Below are 23,430 nucleotides of genomic sequence, written 5' to 3'. Positions count from 1 at the left end.
CACACACACACACACACACTTCTGTTTATAATTCCGCATCCCACCTCCTCGCCCTCAACCTTATAATAAGCTCATTCATTCGTAATTCCACTTGGTTGCATGATGTTTTTCAAGTAAGCTAGTCAATGCGGCTGCCTTCCTGGGGCGGGGGGGGGGGGGGGGGGGGAGAGAGAGAGAGAGAGAGAGAGAGAGAGAGAGAGAGAGAGAGAGAGAGAGAGTTTAGAAAGGGCCCTGGGAGGAAAGCTGGCTGAGCTGGGAACACAACAGTAGATTTTAAGCCCAGCTAACCCTGAAATGCTGGGGGTCTCGATGGCTCTAGTCCCTCACCCTCTGGACTGCTCAAGCCTCCGATGATGCCCAGCTTAGGGTGAAACAGGCGCTTCGTAAGAAAACGAAAAACCGGTCTGGGAATAATTTCTCCAGCACGACGATTGCCTGATTGCACAAACATCGCCTCATCAATTTCCTTACCAATCCGACAGAGGAAGTGGCATCCGTGGTGGTCATGGCATGAATAGGAATGTGTGTTTGGAACCGCCCGGTGGGGCCGGCTGAGGGAGAGGGGAGGAGACACTCCCCGCCATCCTGGGAGACCCACGGGCGAGAGGACCCCGCAGCGCGGTCATTTCCCACGACCTTTACCCAGTGGGAAAGAGCTGACCCAGACGGAGGGAGTCCAGAGATTTCGTGCGTCCCAGGACTGCGAAAGAAGCACACAGTTCGAGTCTGCAGGGCAAGAGACGAGGACACGCGTGTAGAAGCCCTCCTCTCTCCTGCCACCCACCCAGACGATCCTCGCCACCTCTCTCTGGGCTACTCAGCCCAACACCGGCCTGTCCCTCGGGCACAGATTCTCCCCCTCGGATGACTCTCAAGCCGGGGGCGGTCTCCAGGGCTAGAGCACCAGGGTCCTTGGAGGCGTCTTTAAGGCTGCGGTCCCCGCCCTCATCGCCCGCCCGCCCGCCCTCGTCCCTCCTCCCTCCGCGAGGATCCAGCGGCCAGGCTCGCGGAGCAGGTGCGGGCCCTCGTATGCGGCTGCCGGGGCCGCGGTGGTAGCGGCGCGGGGCGCTCGCCCGCCCCTTCTCCGGGCCACTCTCGGGCTCCGGCACGCGAGGACATGTCGGTGGTGACTGGCGGCGGCGAGGCGGCCGGCGGGGCCGGCGGCGGCGGCGCGCGCGTCTTCTTCCAGAGTCCCCGCGGTGGCACAGGCGGCAGCCCGGGATCCAGCAGCGGCTCGGGCTCCTCGAGGGAGGATTCGGCGCCGGTGGCCACGGTGGCCGCCGCCGGGCAGGTGCAGCAGCAGCAGCAGCGACGCCACCAGCAGGGCAAAGTGACAGTGAAATACGACCGCAAGGAGCTTCGGAAACGGTTGGTGCTGGAGGAATGGATCGTGGAGCAGCTGGGTCAGCTGTATGGCTGCGAGGTACGCGGGCACTGGTGGGGGGGACAGTCGGGACCTCCTTCGCTCCTCAGTGCCCACCCGGGAATTTTCCGTGGATCTGACTGCCGGGTGTGCGCTGCCTTTGCTCTTGGGGACCGAACCCCAGAGCGTGTCTCTGCGTGATCTCTCCCCTGGGTGCCCTCTGGCGCTGGGGCGCAGCGCTTGGGACGCCTCTACTTGGGTTCAGCTGCCTAGTACCCGGAGTGCTGCGGGCTCCCTTGATAGTGTGGGAAGAGGGTTGGGTCTGGAGAAGCTCAGTGCTTTCTTCCGAGTTCTCAGAGCTTGTCTGCACAGCCCTAACTACACCCAGTGGGACTCGGAGTGGCTCCCCTTGCCTGCGCCCTAGTAGAGGCTGGGGAAAGGAGAGGCTTAATGAGTGTCCTGATCTGAGGTAGCCTGGATTTCTGTGGCGATGAAGCAGAAGGACCTTAATATGCTTAGGGAGAGGACAGGTTGTGGGGATCTCAGAGTCCCCCATAGCTCCTTAAATTGTCCGTCACAACCGCAAGACCAAAGCTCCCCCTTTTTCAGTCACCCTCCCCGAGAGTCCTCACAGCTCTTCCCCAAGCTGCTCAAGTGGAGATTTGTTTCGGTTGCTTTGCCTTTCCAAGCTCAGTTACTCCCATCTATGGGCGCCCAAAGAAAGCCCCAAGAGTGCCTAGGCAGGTGGTGTGCAGGATGTCTCAGATCTGCCTGCTCCGGGTACCCAAGCTCTCCTCAACAGCACAGGGTTCCCCACAGTTCAGGGTGTGAGGTTATGCACAGATCTGACCCAGATACATGTGATGTAGAGAGAGAAAAAAAAATGACCAAGGCCAAATGATTTCCTGAGAGTCTTTAGCAACACAGATTCTCAACGAAGTGTTCTACTTCAGTTAGCCGAGTGGAGTTTGGAAGGAGTGAAAGCATGGAGGAGATTAATAATTAAGAATGTGGTTTCCAAGTTAAAGCTAGATTTGCGTTCTTGCAACTGATAGGCTATTCGGCAAAAATGAAAGCCAGATGAACTCGCTGGTACCAATCCATGGGGGCCATCCTGTTTTCACATATTTTATGGCCTATTGTGAAGACATATTTTCTTTAGCATTCATATTGCGCAAGGCAACAGCACTCTCCATGCTGGCTGCCGATGAGTGATTGCGATATAATAAAGTTTGACTGTATAAGCAATAAGCTTGTAAAAAATTTGTTTTTCTGGCCTCGCTCTCACAAAAAGCCCATTTAGTAGCTTAAGTAAAAACTGGCAAAATTAGACATGATCATGGGTTTTTAGAATAGGAAGTTGGTGAAACTCTTTAAAGAAACAATGCATTTGATTGAGATGGAATTCCTGTTGGATGAATAGATGTGTTCAGTCCTGCCTCTTTAGAATACAATTAATTTTCTTTTATTTCCTGTTGGCTTTTATACTCCATTTTGGGTTTGGAGAAGACCTGAGTTACTAGAGGAACTATTGTTGAAATTAACAACGCTTCATTAGAGGTACCTTGGGAAAGCAGGGAGAGTTCTACCTGCTTAACCCGACAAATGATATATTCTGCATATTCTTTGGAGTAATTGGTGGTGGGTGGTGAAAGTTTGATGTTCATTGCATTGAATGTGTAGTTTAGACCCACATTTCAAAGGGTAAATATGACCTTGAATCTTTTTTCTTTGGAGCTTTTAGCCATCGGCCATAACAAACAAATAGAATGTTTATGGAATTATATAAGATGTTCTACATACATTATAGCATGTCAGTATTTCCCTTCAACTCTGTCAGTCATTGGAGGCTGGAGGGACAGAAGTCAATCAGAGAGTGTTAGCAATTAACAGGAACTGTAATGATAGCAACCCTGCCAGCTAATAAAGAAACATGTGGAATACTACACAGCCATGGATGGCCTCTTCCCACCCATTTCTCCACTCAGGGGGCTAGCTTCTCTCTTCTGAGTGCATTTTTTGCTCACCACTTCAAGTAGCTCAGCCGTGGGTTCATGAGTGAGAAGGACCTACCTTGGCTTGTAGCTTTGAACCTTATGAATATTAAGGCTGGGAAGTATTCTTCTAATATTTAAAATTGGAAACTGGTCATGTCTTTCAAATGTTTACTGGCACAGCAGGCCAATTGGCTAGACTTCGAGCTTCATATCAGTGAGAGGCCTGTGTTATCTGCTGAGTTGGGTAGTAAAGAACACATATTTAATTTTAGAAGGACTTGTACCCAGACAGATCAGCAGTTAGATGAGCTGTCCTTTTGAGGATGGAAAATAATTTCCTTTTGCAAGACATTTAAAGTTAGAAAGGGCCGGGCGGTAGTGGCGCACACCTTTAATACCAGCACTTGGGAGGCAGAGGCAGGTGGATTTCTGTGAGTTCGAGGCCAGCCTGGTCTCCAATGCGAGTTCCAGGAAAGGCACAAAGCTACACAGAGAAACCCTGTCTCGAAAAACCAAATAAATAAATAAATAAATAAATAAATAAATAAAGTTAGAAAGGAAGGGAGAAGAAGAAACACATAGGCCTGGCTTAGATTTGTATAGAGAAATTTGTAGGAGCCCGTCAACTTTGTTTGGAGAATAATGGAGTGGACATTTGGAGAGCCCTTGTTCGGTCCCCGGTGCTGTTTTAGGCACTTGGCATGCACCGATTCGTTTCCCGTTCATGGCACTCCTAAGATGAGAGGGCTCTTGCTGTCAATGTTTCTACAAATAAGGAAGCAAACTCAGAAGGCTAAGAGGCTTGAACAAGCTCACATAGATGGGAGTGGCTTGGGGGTGGGGTGCATGAACTGGGGCAGTGTAACTCTGAGACTACCATGTACCTCCAGGGCCCACCTGTAACTCTGTACAGAACAAAGGACTCATAGAGGTTATGTCTCAATATTGGAAACTATGCATTAAGCTAATAGGTGTGGCTATAAATGTGTTCTACCCATCTACTTTGACAACCACATCATTTTAGCGAATTGCAAGGCTAAGTGTGAATTTTGAGTTCTCACATGCCCCAGAGCTCTGAGCTGGAATGGACTTGAGAAAATCTTCTCCAGGACTGGGTGCCTTCTCTTTTGGTATGCACCCCCCCACACACACACTGCTGCCCCAGCACAGTCCTAGCTGGTAGGAGGGCATAGTCCTAGCCACATTTATTGCTAGGCTTTTCTTCCAACATATAGGTTCTGGGGACTCAGACTTGACAGCGAGTGCCTTTACCCACTGATTCATCTCAGCAGTCCATGGTCCAGGCTTTGTACACATCTTTTTTTCTTCCAATGCCCATGCCTCTGGCTCATGCCCATCTAGAAGGAGCTTGTTCTTGTTCTGAAAGCTTCTTGACAATTGATGAAGGAATTCTGGTCACATGGGGCATAAGCTGAAACCATGTGGAGGCCCATTTGGTTCCACAGAGGCTTCAGGGAGGTGGCCCTGCAGAAGTGGAGCCCAAGGCTATGACCCTCTCACCCAGTCCAAGAGTCTTTTGTGTTCACAGATAAATATAGCCATTAAATCCTGCAATGATTGGTTATGTGCCTATAACTCCCCCCCCCCCTTTTTTTTAAAAAATCTTGTGGGAAAGCTTACACAGTGAAATTCTGAGCTAGGAATTTGATTGTAACAGAACTGTTAGGTTCAATCTGCATCCATATGTAAGGAATTCTGTTTTAAGGCATTTCTGTTATCTTCCCAACTGTTTTTTAAGAGTGTTTGAAATCTGGCACACTGTCTACCCTGACAAGTGTTGCAAGACGGTTTACTGGGTAAATCATGTCATTTTCTTCCAATCTTGCTCAGCCTCAAGATAACATCTGCATTTCCAGTTTTACAATTTGGTTTACTTTGGAAATTAAAATTTGTTGCTAAGTGCATTTCACTGGGATGGCCATGAACATTCTCCAATGCTGGCTTGTCCTCCACAGTTGAGGTCTTTCTGCTTTTTTAAAAGCAGTCTTCTAACTTATTGGCCCCTCCAAAGCTGGTGTTCCAGGCACGTGTAGCCACGCCCACTTTTTCACCTGGGTGCTGGGGATTTGAAATCAGGTCTTCATGCATGCTGAGCAAGTGAGCCAACGCCTCAACCTCCAAGTCTTTAGATTTTGAGTTGACTGACTGACTGAGCTGTGATTAGTAGTAATCCGAGATCATACTATTGTTTTTCTTGACTTAATTTGTTATTACTATTTGTGTGTGTGTGTGTGTGTGTGTGTGTGTGTGTGTGTGTGTGTGTGTGTGTGTGTGAGAGAGAGAGAGAGAGAGAGAGAGAGAGAGAGAGAGAGAGAGAGAGAGAGAGAGAGAGCGAGCAGGTGCATCCCATGTGTCACGGCACCCATATGAAGGCCAGGGGACAACAGGCAGGGGTCCGTTTTCTCCTTCCACCGTGGGTTCTGGGAATTGAACCTGAGCTCTCGGGCTTACGCCCCAAGCACTTCCACCCCATGAGCCAGCTTGCTGGCCCCGTCCTATTATTTTTAAAAATTAAAAAAAAAATCATTACGATCACACAGACGTGTCAACTGTACAGATTAGCATGTTCCACCGTGACCTTTCCGTATTTGTGTTGATCGTATCTTGTGGCCCCGTGTGGCCTGCAGGGTGCAGCTGTCAGTGGGTTCGCGCTTATGTTCAGGAGAGACCTATCATTTTCAGCCTAAGTCCTTGTTTTGAGCACACCACTCTCCTCGACAGCATCAAACTAGCCTGCCTTGCTGCGTCACTGGCATCTCAGCCGGAAGACAGAGCTGCTGCCAAGGCCTGAGTCTGTGGGGCACGCGCTGAATCCTCCTTTGTCAAGGGATTTAGAAATGGACTTTACTGCTTTATTATTATTTTTTAATCACCACAAATGCAACCTACAGAGAGTACTCGGGTGTGGAGATCTCTGGGTCGCAGAGAGAGCCGAGGGACGCGGGGAGGCAGTTCGGTTCAACAGGTCACAATAGCTGGTGCTGGTTCAAACTCTGAGAGTCTGACCCCAAGTGGCTTATTTTGGGCATAATTAAGCACAGATCAATTCGGTGGAAATCGTTCTGGTGATGATTAATTTTGTGGGCACAACAAAGCATATATAAATCTCCTTGAGGAACAAAGTAAGCTAAATACAGATAAGACATGGCTATGATGAAACTCTTTGTAAGGTCCATAAAGACAGGTTCTATAGCTTGATTGTGAAAAACAGATTTATGATAAGCATCTGGAGGAGGATATGGTGTTAGCTCTAGCCACACAGACATCGCACACATCATCGGGCTAGAAAGCATGTCCACTCCAACTTTCCCTGTGGAAAATGGGTTTTTCATTTCCTTCCCTTGAAGGAACAACCCTGTGTGCCTGACATTCCAGGATCCCCTAGTGCATGTCTGTGGGAACAGAGTCCTCCAGGCCCCCTATACTAAGGAATAAATTAAACAGGCAAAAACAAAACAAAAACAAAAACCAAGCAAAACCAAAACTATGGATAAAAGAATTCTTAATTTCCAAAGTAAGAAAAGAAAACCACCCTTAGCCTGTGTGATAGTTAATATTGATTATCAATCTGTCAAGATTTAGAATTGGAGACAAACTCATGAGAGTGTCTTGTGAGGGTGTTTCCAGAGAGATTCAATGGATGGTGGGAAGACTCAGTCGGAACCTGGACATCCAGGGTTCTGGGCTGAATGAAAATCAGAAAGCGAGTGTAATAGCAGCATTCATCTTTTTCTACTCCCTAACTCAATGGCAGTGAGACCAGTCACTCTGTTTTCCCGCCACAATGGACTGTGCCTCCTCAAACTGTGAGCCAGGATAAGCTCACCCTTCCTCAAGTTGCTTCTAGTCAAATATTTCATCACAGTCGTGGGAAAAGTAGCAATCACACCTCCCTTTTGAGGTGTGAGAAGTGGGTGGAACCGAGGTTAGGAACTTGTGCTCTGTGGCCAGATTAACTTGCGTTCACACCGTTGCCCCTCATGTAGCAGGTCTATGAGATTAGACAATTCTTTTGATCTCTTGAGCCCTTTTCCCCTCTTTCTTTCTCTGTGTTGTAGGGTTCGTACTTGGTGGAGGCCTGGCCGGCAAAATATCAAGTATAGTATAGTAATTGGTGTATGTCTGTTGCTGTCATTGGCTTTACAACTGGCCACTAACTGTTGGTGACACTCTGTGATATGGGGAAAGAAAACTAGGAGGCAAGAAACAAGGTGTTGATGTCAATTACATGCTAAGCTTAGGGGAAGCATGTACGTGCCCACTGTAGACAGGGTTGTGCGTATTTTAACCTGAACATAAGCAAACATGTTTTAGAGCCTTCCTGATCTTAAATATTTTGGTGGATTTAACTATTTGAAGACAACCATGTTAATTTTCATTGTTTGTCTCTAGTAAGACACAATCCCTTAACTTTTAAGGATTTGTTTGGATGAAAGAAAAAGGACTAACTGACCTTCAGAAAGTATTTAGAAAGTGTCCTGGCTGGTTTTGTGTGTCAACTTGATACAAGCTAGAGTCATCAGAGAGGAAGGAGCCTCAGTTGGGAAAACGCCTCCATGAGATCCAGCTGTAAGGCATTTTCTCAATTAGTGATCAGTAGGGGAGGACCCAGCCCAAGGTGGGTGGTGCCATCCCTGGGCTGGTGGTCCCGGGTTCTATTAGAAAACAGTAAGCAGTAAGCAGCTCCCCTCCATGCCCTGTGCATCAACTCCTGTCTCCAGGATCCTGCCCTATTTGAGTTCCTATCCTGACTTCCTTCAGTGATGAACAGTGATGTGGAAGTGTAAACCAAATAAACCCTTTCCTCCCCAACTTGCTTTTTGGTCATGGTGTTTTGTCTCAGCAATAGAAACCCTGAGAAGACAAAGTCATGGTGTTTTAGTATTAGAATTAGCTAGTAATGTTTCTTTATTGTAAATGCAGTAAAGAAAAGTCCATTCATTGTTTTGTTACTGTAACTCATATCTTATCTTGCATCCTTACTGTTGTATTTTGGCATTGGATACACACACACACACACACACACACACACACACACACACACACACACACACACTTCATGGCTCCAAACAGTTATGTCAAGGTGGCAGTAGTACCTAATGGCCTTGTACATTTAAACCGAGGGACTGCATTAGGAAAGTCAACCTTCCATGGGTCTCCAGGCTGCTCTGGGTGACCCTACCATGCTGCTCTGCCAGGCCCATCTCTGTGTCTGCTTCTGATGTCTTCTAGCCTCTTCTTAGTCTGCACACAGCCTGGCCGAGCCCTGGACAGGAAGAGTGGGTGCTCAATGGTTTTGAATTTTATTGTCTGTGCTTTCTCTGCACGGTTTCATTTTATCCCCCTGTCTCTCATTCCCTGCACTTGGGTATTTCAAGCTTTGGTATCTTTTTAAGGCTCTTGTTATCTCCTCCTTTCTCCACTTGTCTCTTCTTAGCTGGTGTCCCGGAGGCTGCTCCCGGCACATCTCTCCACTGACCGTGCTTTGTGTCTGTATGGTCAGCCCCCTTTTCCGCCCACACTTTCAATCTAACTAGCTTGGAAATTGAAATCTTTCTCCTCTGTTTAAAGTAGCTACCACCATTTTTTTCTTACCAACCAAAGCTTCTCTTTTTCTGCCATGTATCCTACCTTTTTCTTTCCCTTTCTGTTTTTTTTCCAGGTCTTTCTCCACCCACGACAATTAGTTCTTTCAGCCCCAGTAATATCTGATGTCAGCTCCCACCACAGCTGGCCTGAGGACTGCCTTGTGTCTCAGTCGATTTGGCTTTGCTTGGGCCTGACTTTGATTTGACCTGCCAGGCAGCTCATCAGTTCCCTCTGAAGTTCTCTCCTGTCCCTGAGTGTCTTCAGCCAGGACTGTCCCTAGCTTTCATCCTTCCACTTGTATTGATTTCCTATTCCCAGAGCCTTTCTGAGTCTGCACTGTGTCTGCCTCCACAATGACACCTCTTGTCGCCCATCTCCAGCCCCCACTCACCTCTTTCTCTGCCTTTTCATTCGAGCATAGTCTTTCTGGGTGGTGTGACTCTCCCTACCAGTGCCTCCAGTTGACGTCCATCTGTTGACAACTTCTAAATCTGTCTTTTTTAGCCTGAATTCCAGGCATCTGCAAGGCACTTTAAAATGGACATCTTCCCCAGATGCCTCAAGGGAGGCTCATGGCCAGCTGTCTGTGAGGGCATTTCTTACGTTCTTCTACAAATTTGCTCTTCTTCCTCAGTTCCCTCTGTGTCTTCATAGTTGTTTCAGGAAAATACGTGGCATCCTTATCTCTTGCATCTCCCCAGCCTGACACACCCAGTTGTCCCAAAGTCTTGTTGGTGCTTGTTGCTGAGATTGTTCGTGTCTAGTTTATTGACTTCTCCCAGCTACCACTGCGGTCCAGCATTTTTTCGTTTGTCACTTGCTTTACAGCAAGGGCCACTCATTTCCTTTAAATTTACCAATGCCACTACAACCGTCAGCACCCCTCGCCACAGCGACTCCTGTTACCACTGCTCCCACCACTAATTCATGACTCAGGGGACCCATGCATTTCATTTCTCAGTTCTCTAAATAATTCTGTGAAGTGTGTGTGTGTGTGTGTGTGTGTGTGTGTGTGTGTGTGTGTGTGTGTGTGTGTGTGGGTGTATGTGTGGGTGGGTGTGTCTCAAGGGGGTAATTGTCTCTATTCTTCATTTTATAATGAAGACACTGAGAACAGAGATGTCATTTGTCCTTGTTGAAGGCTATTCTCACTCCTAAGTCACTTAGCCAGGATGCTGCCATCACTCCTGACATCTGAATGCATGAAGTTCTTACTGTATTTCCCGTCCCTAAAGAGGAACTGAAGAGTCCAAGGTTCAGAGTGTTTGAGCCACAGGCCGTGGTCCAAGGCCACATGCCATGGTCCTTGGGACATGGCTTCCTTTACCTTCACCTCTAGCCCTCCACCTCTGTGTCATGGTGCTTAAGGAAAGCCTTCTCCAGAAGTTTGGTTGTTTTCTAGAATCCAAACAGAATCATTGTCTCCCTCTCTCCTAGCCTCTTAGGATAGAACAGTCACACCTTAGCGGGCAACCCAGGACCCAGAGGTCTGCTCTATTCATTTCTGGAGTTGTCAACTTCCTGCCACACACCAGATTGCTCTTTTCTGGTTTTCTCCATACAGATCAGCAGGGGTTCCTTTGGCCAGAATCACGTGTCCCCACTTTCTTCATGTCACATGTTGCTTTCACCTTGTTTCAAGTTGACACAGGAGGTTTCTCCTCCAGGAAGCCACTCTATCCCATCAGGCTGGCTCATAGGCCTTTCTAGGCAGCCCTCTCTACTGTCCTATCTGAGGCCTTTCTAGGGAGTCCTCTCTACTGTTCTATCCTAGGCCTTTCTAGGCAGTCCTCTCTACTGTCCTATCCTAGGCCTTTCTAGGCAGCCCTCTCTACTACCCATCTCCTGCCCTGCCACACCATTGTGAGGGTGGGTTCTTGTGCCATCTGCTGCTCCCATCATTCACTCTCCTGGCTGCTCTTGGGAGTCCCTGCTATGGAGTAACGGTGCTTCTTTGCCATTAATTGCTAGGGTGACATGTTTACTTCTACAGTGGTGGTATTTGGACATGGGGCTTTAGGGAGATGACTGTGTTCCATAAGATCATGAGAGTACGGACCCTTTGGTGGTCTTAGTGCTCCTAGAGGGGCATGAAGAGATCAGAGCTCTCTTTCTGCCCTCTTCTAGTTCACAAGTTCCTCCTTGCTCTGTCCTAGCAGAGGGCTCTCAGCGGGAAGCTGGCATGCTGACACTCTCTCTTAGACTTCTAGCTTCCAACAGTGTGAGTGGTAAATGGCTGCCGTTTAGTCCTAGTCTGTGGCACTGTGTTGTGGTAGTCAGAACAGGCCCCCAAATGTCCCATATCTGGCAGCGGAGTGAGAGAGGTCTAAATTGGCCCTTCAGAGTAGCAGTGGCATTTCTGGGCTTAGTTCATACCTTAAATTAACTTCATTGATATCACGTTGCTGTGCCCACTGTGAAACCCTGCTCTTTCATTGTTGACTTGCAGTTATGGTTCTTTTGCGTGGCTGTAAATTATAATTGTGTGTTCCTTTGAACCTGGGAGCTGAAGGAAGTTGCCATGAATAAAGGACAGATGCATGGGGGATGAAAGTGTTCAGAGGAGGCAATCACAGGTTAGCACTCTCCCCTCTGTCGTTGGAAGCTCTTGGTATGCCTGAGGACGCTGCCCTATTGCACTGGAATGCTAATGCTTGCTTGTGCTCTGATGGGGTGAGTGCCTCTCATCTGCAAGGAGGATTCAGAGTGACAGACTCACTCAGTTCTCCATAGAGCAAGGAATGAAAGCCCCGGCTTCTGTCTCTGTCGAAAAGTTCAGGCCAACAAACTCTCACCACGTTTTTCTCAGTCAGCCTTGATGCTTTTCGGAAACCTGTTCCAGGGAGGCAAGAGTGTTGTATTAGTCTCTAAAGCATTGTTTTCATGATGGAAGGGGGACACGGTGAAAATGGGGCTTTTCTTTTTTGAAAGACTCTCTTAAGGCAAATATGGGATGAACTGTGGAGGTCCCTCCCTGCCTCCCTCCCTTCACTCATCCATTCATTCAGCAGATACTTATATAGATCAAAGGGGAGGGATGGATTCATTACTTTCCTTGTTCCTTTGACCAGATAGCTGAGAAGCAGCATCTTAAGGAAGGGAGGCTTACAGTTTAAGGGATCCAGTCCGTCATGGAGGGGAAGGGATGTCTGAAGGTGACTCTGTGGGTGGCAGGAGTATGCAGCTAGAAAACCTCACGTCTTAGAACAGGAAGCAGAGAGTAGACAGGAAGTGGAGCCAGCCTGTGCAACCTCAAAGCCCACCCTTCAGTGACTTACTTCCTCCCATGAGGCTCCCCCTCCCAAAAGTTCTGAAACCTTCCAAAATAGCACCATCAGCCTGGGACCCAGTACTTGAACATGGGAGCCTCTGAGGGACATTTCACATCCAAACCACACAGGGAATGAGAAGACATCATCCTTCTCAGACACGCAAGGGGGAAGAGGAGGTTGTCAAGAAGCCATTGTAGAAGAAGGAAGAAATTCTATATGGTTGAAAGCATATGACAGCAGGGCCCATGTCTTGTTCCCTGTGTGTCGACGAATTTATTAATACATTTATTCAAATCATTGTATCTGTTAGTAACTTCTTCCTTTAGCCCCAGCCAGTTTTCCAGGGAGGATATGACAAATTCGTTGAAGTTATAATGCAAATAACCTGAACTGATTTAATTATCTTTCATCTTAGTGGGGAATGTCAGGTCTCAGGGAAGGGAAGGTGAAGAGTGAGCACGTGAATTTGGGGGATGAGTGCTGCAGGGCAGGATGTGTTACTCGTGGCCTGTGGAAAGCTCCCTGGCATCTCTGACATCAAATCAGGCTTGCTCATTTTCCCATGGTGCAGTGGGAAGGGCCATGGACACCTGAATTCTCTTCTACCCAGGCTGTTGTTTAATCAGCCTACACCCTTGGGAAACCATTTTTGCCATTAGGTTTTATTTTCAGATTTTCTTTCCTCATGTGAAAATAAAAAACAACAAAAAAGCAAAAAAGAGGGAGGCCTGGGTCTTTGCAGTTCCTACCTTTAGAGATTTTCCCAGAAATCTGGCTGTGCATTGGGGAAAAAGAAATTTATTGCAGGAATGGTGATTCCAAAAATGAGAAGCAGAGATTCTGGCAAAGTAGTTCACCAAACAGCCAGTCAAATGATGCAGCCTCTAGTTATAGTAGGAAGGAAATCTGTCCTGCCCTGGGCATGGTGTCTCAAATTAGGATGTGAATATAAGGATGTGTGTGTGTGTGTGTGTGTGTGTGTGTGTGTGTGTGAAAGAGAGAGAGACAGAAACAGACACAGAGAGACAGAAACAGAGAGATAGAGAGACAGAGACAGAAACAGAGACACAGAGACAGGGAGAGACACAGAGAGTGAGCGACAGGCACACATAAAGGTCAGTTTCACCGACAGTGTCTCAGGGGCCACCCACCGTGTGTTTTGAGACAGGGTCTCTCTGTGGCCTGAAACTCACCTGTTAGGGACACCAGCTGGCCATGGAGCCCTAGAGCATCACCACTTTCATTCTGCCCCGTGGGGGGATTTACAAACATACCCCACCCCATCTAGCTTTATACAAGGGTTCTGGGGCTCAAACCCAGGACCTTATGCTTGCATGGCAAGACTTACTGAGTTATCGCCCCAGACCCATCGAGAACCATTTAAAGATGGTTTTTCTTTCTCCCCAAACAGCCCGCAATGATCAGCTTTTGAGTTAAATTGGAAATCTGACAGTACAGAGACTTAGCATCACCCTTGCTACTTTTTTTTCTTGCATTTAATTGGGTTAACCTTTAAGAAAAGCGACATATTTGACTTAAACATTTTAGGCATATAACTTACAATACTGGCTGTCGGCGGTGGCCTTCTCTGTATTATTTGTCCTTTACCTTGTCAGCTCTCAATGAGGTAATGGTGGCATTTGTTTTAACTTGAGGGAAGTTTGAGTTAAGATATAAAATGAATATCAGAGAAAGAAAATCACAAAGAAAAACCCCTAAGGAATAAAAATTCAAAAGGTAAAATGTACAAATTGGTTTGAATAGGAATATGAACAAATTCAGATTAAGCAAATTAATTTGTGCTGGGGAATTTTATAGTTAGTTTTAGAATTAACATGACAGGGTAATATAAAGAAATTAGGCTTTATTGTGATTATTAAGGTGGTTTGAAAAAGAATGGCCCCCATAGACTCATAGGTTTGAATGTTTGGTCTCTATGGAGTGGCACTATTAGGAACTGTGACCTTGTTGGAGTAGGTGTGGCCTTGTTGGAGGAAGTATGTCACTGGGGATGGGTTTTGGGGTTTCAAGTGCTCAAGCCAGGCCCACTGTCTCTCTCTCTTCCTACTGCCTGCCATCCGGATGTAGAACTCTGAGCTACCTCTCCAGCACCATGTCTGCCTGCATGCCGTCATGTTTCCTGCCATGATGATAACGGACTAAACCTCTGAATCTGTTAGCCAGCTCTAATTAAATATTTTTCCTTTATAAGAGCTGCTATGATCATGGTGTCTCTTCACAGCAATAGAAACCTAAGTAAGACAGTTCTGGAAGGATGTGAGAAGCAGAATTTGTTACTCTTTATACTGTGTGTTTGTTTTGCTTAATGATGGGATCCTAAAGTATCATCAGATAATATCACCCAACCCCCACTAAAACATTGGGATGTAAGTAGTTAGCCCATTTTTAAGATGAGAAAACAAAGTCCAAAGAGCCTTCATGGCATGTACAAGCTTAATCGATCCAAGGAAAGTGTGAGAAAAGGGCAAGTGCAGCCTCTGTGGACCTCACCCTTACTCTCCTGCCTCTGATACGGTCACGAATTCTACCATGTTTGACCCTCCGCCAGGCACGTTTTTCTGCTGGATGTCTGATACATTGTCCAAAGGACTTTGTCTTGATTGATTGATAGGATTCTGCAATTTCTTAGATGAGCCATTTCAACAATTTCTTTAGGGGAAAAAAAAATCTGAATTTGTTTGCTCTGAAATATACACCACAATGAGAAAACTGCTCATTTCTCCGATGATCAGGTTTGCATCAGTAGTTAGCAATAATAGATCCTGTGCTTTCCATCTACCTAGTTAGACAGAATTGGCTACAGACTCAGTCTAGTTTGTGGTTAACAGCTAGAAGCTCATTTTAGTCATTATTATTATTATTATTATTATTATTATTATTATTATTATTATTATATTGCAGTGTTGGGGACCAAATCCAGGCCATTTACATGCTACTTGTATGCTTTACCACTGAACTGCATCCTCAATGCCCTGGAAACTCACTATGATTAAGCCCTAGGTTACAGCATGTATTTTCTCCTTCATATCTGACAGTACAAGATATTATCTTTGATGGACAGAAATGAAGTGCAAAAACTCCCTAACTTGCTTGCTGATATTAGTAGATACTTTTGTTCAGGTCCCTCAGCGTCTGTGGCCAATGATCTGTTCATTTCTTTCTCAAGTGTAACTGGTATAGTTACTTCGTTTCTGCTCATATTAACGGAATTAAATCTGTTTAAAGCAAGGTAAGGTGCAGAGTCTTCAGACTAAAAAAAAAAAAAAGACTTTTCTGCCAAGTTCCCATGAGCAAATACTCTACAATTCTAATTAGTCGGCTGAATTCTTGTGTTTGTACTGGGTGTGGCAGTTGCCTGACAAGTCAAAAGCAGATGAGTCATTGATTTGGTGCTAAAACACGACTATGCTTGTTACAATGAAAGAACCCTACAAATAGTACAACTCCAAGAACAGCATGGTGTGTCTCTGGTAGACAAGTGCCTTTTGTTTAGCTAAAATATTCCATGTCTTTCTTCATTAGACTCCAGGAGGCTAAGAACTTAGCAATCTCGTACCGGAAGCAGTTTGCATAGGCAGATGTAGCTAGAGTTTTCCTGCCTGGCCCACAGTCAGGACAAATCTCTCTCACCCGCTAGTCCCCCAGCCACTCAGACCCGACCAAGTAAACACAGAGACTTATATTGGTTACAAACTGTATGGCCGTGGCAGGCTTCTTGCTAACTGTTCTTACAGCTTAAATTAATCCATTTCTATAAATCTATACCTTGCCACATGGCTCGTGGCTTACTGGCATCTTCACATGCTGTTTGTCATCGTGGTGGCTGGCAGTGTCTCTCTGACTCAGCCTTCCACTTCCCAGCTTTATTCTCCTCCTTGTCCCACCTATACTTCCTGCCTGGCCACTGGCCAATCAGTGATTTATTTATTGACCAATCAGCAACACATTTGACATACAGAACATCCCACAGCAGGCAGATGTTTAGTGAATGAAACCTGTCTGCTTTTGGATAAACAAGCCATCACCTAATCTAGCCTGAGACTCTGAAAACAGTACCTTGTTGATGTCCATGTTAAACCTTGAGATGGATGAATGGTGGGCTGTAGCCAATGAGTGAGTCATCCTGAAGTTGAGTTAGAACCGAACAAGTGAGGAACTGCTTTATTGCTGATAATATGTTGTAAACTGTGAAGGGAGGCAGAGAGGGAGAAGAGATACAGGGTACCTAAGATGCCCTGATTGGTGAGTCAGTAATTCTCATGTTAGTCACTGCACGGTGGCATTGCCACACTTCCAGCTGCCTATCAGGGGTGCAAGGCTTAGGGAGGTGGGCCATGTGTGCACCCCAGTCTTCCTCCTCGGACCTCTAACTAGGTCATAGCTGCCTTCCTCTGGCCCAGCTTCCTAATATCAGGACTGAAAAGTTCCTCAATATATGGTGGGACATGGTGTTCTATTTCAAAGCCCCCTGTTGGTCATCATCACAGCTTTATGTGACCCCTGAGGAAGCTTTGCCTTTTAAGATGGACTGGCCCACCCACCCCCATCCACCCTCACTTCTTGAGGGGCTACAAATCCCTCTCCTTGACCTTTTCCTTTCAATGTTCTAGTCTTCTCAGAGATTACTATAAAATAAAATAAATATTCAAAACCTTCCCAAGAAAAGCCCAGGGCATAAATGAAATCACTGTTAGCAACATCTACTGCTGTTTATCACACCTAATTCTGTTTTGTTCAAACATGTATTTAAATTAAAGTTGTATTATTTGACCAATGAGGAGGCTTGTGAAGTCTTTTTGTGTTGTTTTGTTTTGACATTTTTGGACCATACACTGAGTTTAGGAACATAGAGCATAATCAGTATGTCAAAATGGAAAATCCTCATTCATTTCCTTCAAGGAATTACCTTCTCAAAGCATCTCTATATGAGAGTCACAAATGACTTGGGTATGCTTTATGCGTGTCTAGAAAAGATACTGGAGCAACATATAAAAACACTACAGGCTTTTTTTAGTGGCTGGAAGGGTAATTTTAATTTTGTTTACGTTTTATGTGATAAATATGTGTATCTCTTTTACAAGGGAGGAACTTGAAGGTTGTTTTGAAAAAGGGAGTGGCCTGCATATCCCACACTTTTTTGTAGTCATAGGTAAGAAAAGAGCATGCTTTGGGTCTGTTCTCTGACACCATAACAGAATATCAAACACTGGGTACTTTGCAAACAAAAGAAGATTATTTGGCTCACGTTCTGATGGATGAGGGTCCAAGGATGTGATGCTGGGGGCTGGCATCTGGGGAAAGTCTTAGGAATTCTGGATAATATGATGGAAGGGCAAGTGAGCATGAGGGAGGGAGGGGGCATGAGGGAAGAGGAAGGAGAGAGAGAGAGAGAGAGAGACAGACAGACAGACAGACAGACAGTGACTGATTCAAGCCACCACAGCCTTTCTATCAGACATTCCATATAACCAGCCCTTTCCTGCAGTAATAGCATTGGTGAAGGCAGAACCTTCATGATCTCATCAGCCCTCCAAGGTTCTGCTTCATAACCCAGCTACAAAGGTAGTTAAATTCAGCAGGAGTGGTGGAGGGGCTTCAGAATCATAGCTACCACACGGTTTTAGAACAGCTCAAGGCTGGGGCAAGCAAGCCTGGGGGGGACTGTATTTTGGCATCTTCTCTGTTTTGAGGAAGGTGGATGATAAAAAATTTTAATTGTAAGTAAATACAAAAAACAAGCTTGCCTGTTTATTCAAATCAGTTATTTCGTATTTTCAGATGGGCACCTAAAACACTGTAGGATGTTTGGGGGTGTGGAAAGACAGAGGGCAGGCAGATTATCCTCCACTTGTAAATGGGAGACTGATCCTCCCTCCTCCTCAAAGTGTGCTTAGAAGGGCACACTTAGGCCTTTTGAAAATCCTCTTCATAAAGTGTCTGTTTAAATAAAACAAAAATGAAATAACAACAAAAGCCCTTTTGGGAGTTGGGTTGTCTGTCTAGTGGATCCCGACTTACTTGTACACAACAGACCCTGGAGGAGCCATTTGTCAGAAATAAGCATGGGGAGTGTGTCCTCCTACCCTGGTGTGTTGTGATGAACAGAGCTCTTTATCTTACTAGTTCCTGGCCTGTCCATTTTCCTTTCAGTTGGCCCATTCATTTGACATCCTTTTTCAGACATCCTTTGTTCCAAGCCATGGATGCTCTCTCTTCTGTGTCTCAGTGGTTTGCTTTCTACATTTAGATCTGTCATCCACCTGGCAATGGTTCTGTGTGTGGTGCGATATATAGATTAAGATTTAATGTTTCCTACTTGGACATTCATTGACCCAGCACCACTCATTGAAAAGATCAGGCTCTCCCTCGGCTGTAGCCATATGATAGGGGACAGTGTAGTGTGTGCAGAGGACTGAATGTTTGTGCTGCCTGGCTAGTGTGCCGCAATCCTCACTCCCATGAATAGCACATGATGGTATTCAGAGATAGTACCGGTGAAGAGTATGTCATGAGGGTAGGATTCCCAGAAGAGGACTAGTGTCCTCATAAGACATGAGAGAGAGCATCTCCTTCTCTGCTCTCTACCAGAGACCAAGGAGGACCCAAGGAGAAGGCGCCCCTATTGGAATTTGGAAGTTGGTGTTCACTGGACAAGGCATCTATCTATCGGCACCTTGATCTTGCATTTCCCAGCTTCCAGAGCCATGAATATCTCTCTTATTAAGCATTTTTAGCCTATCCTATTGCTATAGCATCTCCAAACTGACCCAAACATACGGCTTTGCATATGTGTCTCTAGATAGAGCATTGGTTAGTAACCCTCCAAATGCTGCAACCCTTTAATACAGCTCATGAACTGTAATGCAAGTATCTGTGTTTTCTGATGGTCTTAAGCAACCCCTGTGACAGGGACAGTCAACCCCCAAAGGAGTTGCGACCCACAGGTTGAGAACCACTGAGATAGAGTTTGGTGTGTGGGTTTTAATGTTGGGTGGGGGTTTCCTTTGCGACCCACAGGTTGAGAACCACTGAGATAGAGTTTGGTGTGTGGGTTTTAATGTTGGGTGGGGGTTTCCTATCTTTCATCTCTATGGTACCAAGAGCCTTGTACCAAAAGTAGTCAATAAATATCAGCTGGTTGATAAATTAGCCTGAAGTTTCCCTTAGCATACAAATCTTTTTCTAGAAGTTTTAGTTTCAAAGACAAGATATTCAAATTTTGTTTTGGAGAGGAATTAACTAGAGCAGTTATGTGTGTATATATATGTATATATTTTTCCCAAGAAACCCAAATGTGGCTTTTGACCAACCCTGTCCACCAGATTCCTTGAGAAGGCCAGCCGACCTTCCTGTTGCCCTATTTGGTGCTAGGCAGAAAGTGGAGTGGAATAATGGGAACCCTTTCCAGAATTTCTATTTTTACTTTTAGAACATTTGTTGAGTCTTTCTTTACAAGTTAAATGCTCAGCCCAGAGAAGGTAATTTTGGAAATTTTATTTCTGGGATAGTTTTGTGTATCATAGTTATTTAATTTTTTTTCTCTGTGTGACAGTCTGGGCAAACATGCAGTTAGCCGAAGAATTAGAGCTTTTATGTTGCTATCAGACCACATTCTAAAACAAATAAACTCCATGAAATGAAAGTTTTTTTTAAATGCACAGTATTTTACACAGTGAATTCAGTAAAATATGCTTTTCAAAATGTTGTGCTGTGACCCATGACTCAGTACAGAGTAGCTGAGAAATGCATTTTCAGGAGGTTAGTGTGGACTCAGATTATACCCATCAGAGTCATTACATCAGTTAGATCCCCCATTGCAGGGGACCCATGCTGCTGTTGCTCCTGGCCCACACAGAGTCAAAGAGACCTAGGCACCACTCCTCTGGTACTAACTCAGTTACCCGATGGCAGTGGTTCTCAACCTGTGGGTGGCGACTCCATTGGGAGCTGACTGACTCTTTCCCGGGGCTCACCTAAGACCATCAGAAAATATATTACTATTCATAACAGTAGCAAAATTACAGTTATGAAGTAGCCATGAAAATGATTTTATGGTTGTGGTCACAACATGAAGAACTGTATTAAAGGGCTGTAGCTTTAGGTAGGTTGAAAACCATTGTCCTAGGGCCTGGATTCAGGTTCAAAAGCCTATCTTCTTTCTCTCTGGAGTAATGTGAGTGAAGTTTAGCTGGACTTTCTTTGGACTGCTAGCTCCCAAATAATGACATGAAGACTTCTTATTAATTATGAAAGCTCAGCCTTAGCTTAGGCTTGTTCCCAACTAGCTCATATAACTTAAATTAACCTGTTTATAATTAATCTACATTCTACCATGTGGCTCGTTACCTCTCCTCCATACTGTACATCCGACTCCCTCTGCATCTCGCTGGTGAATTCCACGTGCCTCAGATTCTTCCCAGAGTTCCCCTCTTTCCCTGGAAGTTCCACCTATTCTCTCCTGCCTAGCTATTGGCCCTTCAGCTCTTTATTAAACCAATCAGAAGGTGCCTTGGCAGAGACCCATGTTCACAGTGTAGAAAAAGATTATTCCACAACAGTGGGGAGTGTCAGGGAGTGGGCAAGGGAGCTGGGTCATCTCCCCTGTGCTGGCTGTTGGAGGGTGTGGCTGCCTCCATCAGCATTTCTTGTCTACCTCTGACTGTGACTGATTGCCACTTGACTGCCTCAAAGCCTTTGTGGCCAGGAGGAGAGGCAGCCATGAAGTTGGGTCTACGCTAGGAAAAGGAAATGCCCTACTAAAGGACCAGGGCATCTAGTGCTTTCATTCACCATGTCTGACATGATGGAACGTAAACTCTTGTTTAATTAATACTTCTCCATTTTCTTTCCTTTCCAGTTTCTTTCCATTGAATATTTTATATAGTTCATGAAGCCTCACCTACCCAGCATCTACCAATTCTACAATATCAACCACTTGGGGCTCTTGGAGAACCTAAAAGAAAGCAGGAGTGACTTCAGTGACCCAGTGAGATCCTGGTGTTGTGCCCATTCTTTACTGGAGAGAGCCTTGGTGGTCAGGCAGAACTTGCTCATTTTAGACATAATCCTAACAAGTTCATTCTTCTGGCATCTTGGTTTGGAGGCAGTAAATATGACTGCTAGATGGAAATGTTGTGTGTGAGGGGGTGATAGCTGACAGCCTGATGGCAAAGGGGGTGGGCAGCATCCAAAAAGAGCTTGAAGACTGGGTCCATTTTTATGTGAGACAAGAGAGCTCCCTTGGTGTGTCAGGAGCCTGGAGGGTGTTGCCACAGGGCAGTGCCATAGGACATTTGATGACGGGAAGCCTGAGCCATTAAGGAAGCTCGGTTATATTGGAGTTCTCTGTCGCTGAAAGCCAGCACATGAGCCATGCGGTAGAGACCTGCAGGAAAAAAGGGTTCATGTTCATTATTTCAAACCCTCTACTTACATGTAACTAACATTTTCCTCAGAATAGTAAATAAGCCAAATCGTTCTTTTTGGGGGTAGTCTCCCTTCCTCTCTCCCCTTTCCAACTTGGGTTCTTTTTTCTTTTCCTGCCTTTCCTCATTTCCTCTCCACTCCTGGCTGTTCTCATAATTGTGCTGCTGCTGTCTTCTCCTGTGGCTCCCCCACCTCTCAACCTGTGCCCCTCCGCCCACCCACACAATCCTCTTTTCTATTTCCCCTGTCTTGGAGTTTTACCTTTATCCAGTGGGCTGCCGGTTTAACAGCTGGTTCCCAGGAAGAGAGGCCCCACATTGATAACATGCTGTAGTTTCCTAGGGGTGAGGAGCACCCTCTTCCCTGGCTTTCACAACAAAACTGGGTGTGGACCAGAGAACACAAATGCCGTGGACTTAAATAACCCCAACAGCATAGATCATAGAAAAGTATGATAGCTTGAAAATGAATAGTTAGTTCCTCTGTTTCGATATAATTAATTCATGTGCATGTTTATATAATGTAATTAATTATTATTTAATGTTTAGTTATTGTGCATGTGTGTGCACATGTGAGTATGTACACATGTGTGCATTCCATGGCTTGCATGTGGAAGTCAGAGGACAGCTTCCAGGAGTTGGTTCTCTCTTTCCATCATGTGGGGGGTTAGGGGTCTAATTCAGGTCTTTAGGCTTGGTTGCAATTATTTTATCTACTGAACTATCTTGTGGGCCCCAAATTTCCAAAATACCTTATTTAACTCAATATATCCAAAATGGTTAGCATATAATCAATATGAAATTATTAATAAGAGTTTTTATTCTCTTTAAAATATATAATTTTGCAATGGAGTTGGGGGGGTCTTCTGAATTGGGATTAATGGGATGAAGATGGAGTTCACTGTATGGAGTGTTTAAAGACATTTTGATGGTTTTTTTATTGGCATAGAACTTTTGTCCTATCCCAGGATTCTTTGAGTGTAAGCAGAAGAAGAAAGAAACAATGAGTAAAAACAAAACAAAAAGAACTCACCTTGGCATCTTTGAACTATTGAACCCCTGTCAATAGTCAGTTACCCTGGACTTCTCTGTTAAGGGCAGGAAAAAGAATTTTGGTTCCAAAGCTGCTGTTAGGAATTTTGTTTCATTTTATTTGGGCAGGGGTGGGGATGCGGGGAGGCCTCAATATAGCCCAGGCTGGAGTCAAATTGCCTATGTAGTGAAGATGACCTTGAGCTCCTGCCTCTGACTCCCCAGTGCTGAGGTTATAAGTATGTGTGCTCATGCCCAGCTAAGCAATTGCTATTGTTTATATGAGCTAAACCCGATCTCTGATGGAAAGAGAAGGTGCCACATAGGCCAAAGGCGTGCAGACAGTGAGGACACAGGGTGAGCTCTGGGTGAGAAATTTATAGATAGAAGACACTGAAAGTGACAAGAACTGTGTGTGAAGAGATACCGGAAGCAAAACCCACCCAGGCTGACCTGTTACCCATGCCACGTGACAGACCTCGTCAAATCTTAGTGACAAAACATTCTGTTTACCATTCTGCAATTTGGGCAGCATTTTGTGGGGCGACTCTTCTCTGCTCTGTGAGAAATTGGTTGGGGGGCTAGCTTAATGATGGGGTTCAGGGAGCAATTGGGGTTGTGAGCCATTGTACCCATTCTTCCGCACATCAGGTTCCCACACGCTGTTCAGTTTCTTTGCAGTCTGGTGACTGGTTCTTAGGAAACATTGC

At 45.6% G+C, this 23,430-nt stretch overlaps 1 protein-coding gene across 1 annotated transcript in view; it reads left to right on the top strand.

The window, feature by feature from the left end:
- The first annotated feature begins 230 nt into the window (after nucleotides 1–230).
- Ppp1r14c (protein phosphatase 1 regulatory inhibitor subunit 14C) overlaps nucleotides 231–23,430 on the top strand; it is a 95,287-nt gene continuing 72,087 nt past the window's right edge. Inside the window, exon 1 of the mRNA XM_052750976.1 lies at nucleotides 231–1,423. Within this exon, the coding sequence (XP_052606936.1) occupies nucleotides 1,118–1,423 (306 nt within the window). The 5' untranslated portion in view covers nucleotides 231–1,117. The remainder of the gene's footprint in view (nucleotides 1,424–23,430) is intronic.

Source organism: Peromyscus californicus, unplaced genomic scaffold (genome assembly GCF_007827085.1).
Source record: "Peromyscus californicus insignis strain IS unplaced genomic scaffold, ASM782708v3 Scaffold_22__1_contigs__length_63687245, whole genome shotgun sequence".
Taxonomy (NCBI): domain Eukaryota; kingdom Metazoa; phylum Chordata; class Mammalia; order Rodentia; family Cricetidae; genus Peromyscus; species Peromyscus californicus.
Note: the sequence above shows the minus strand (reverse complement) of the source record. Positions and strands in the feature narration are given on the sequence as shown.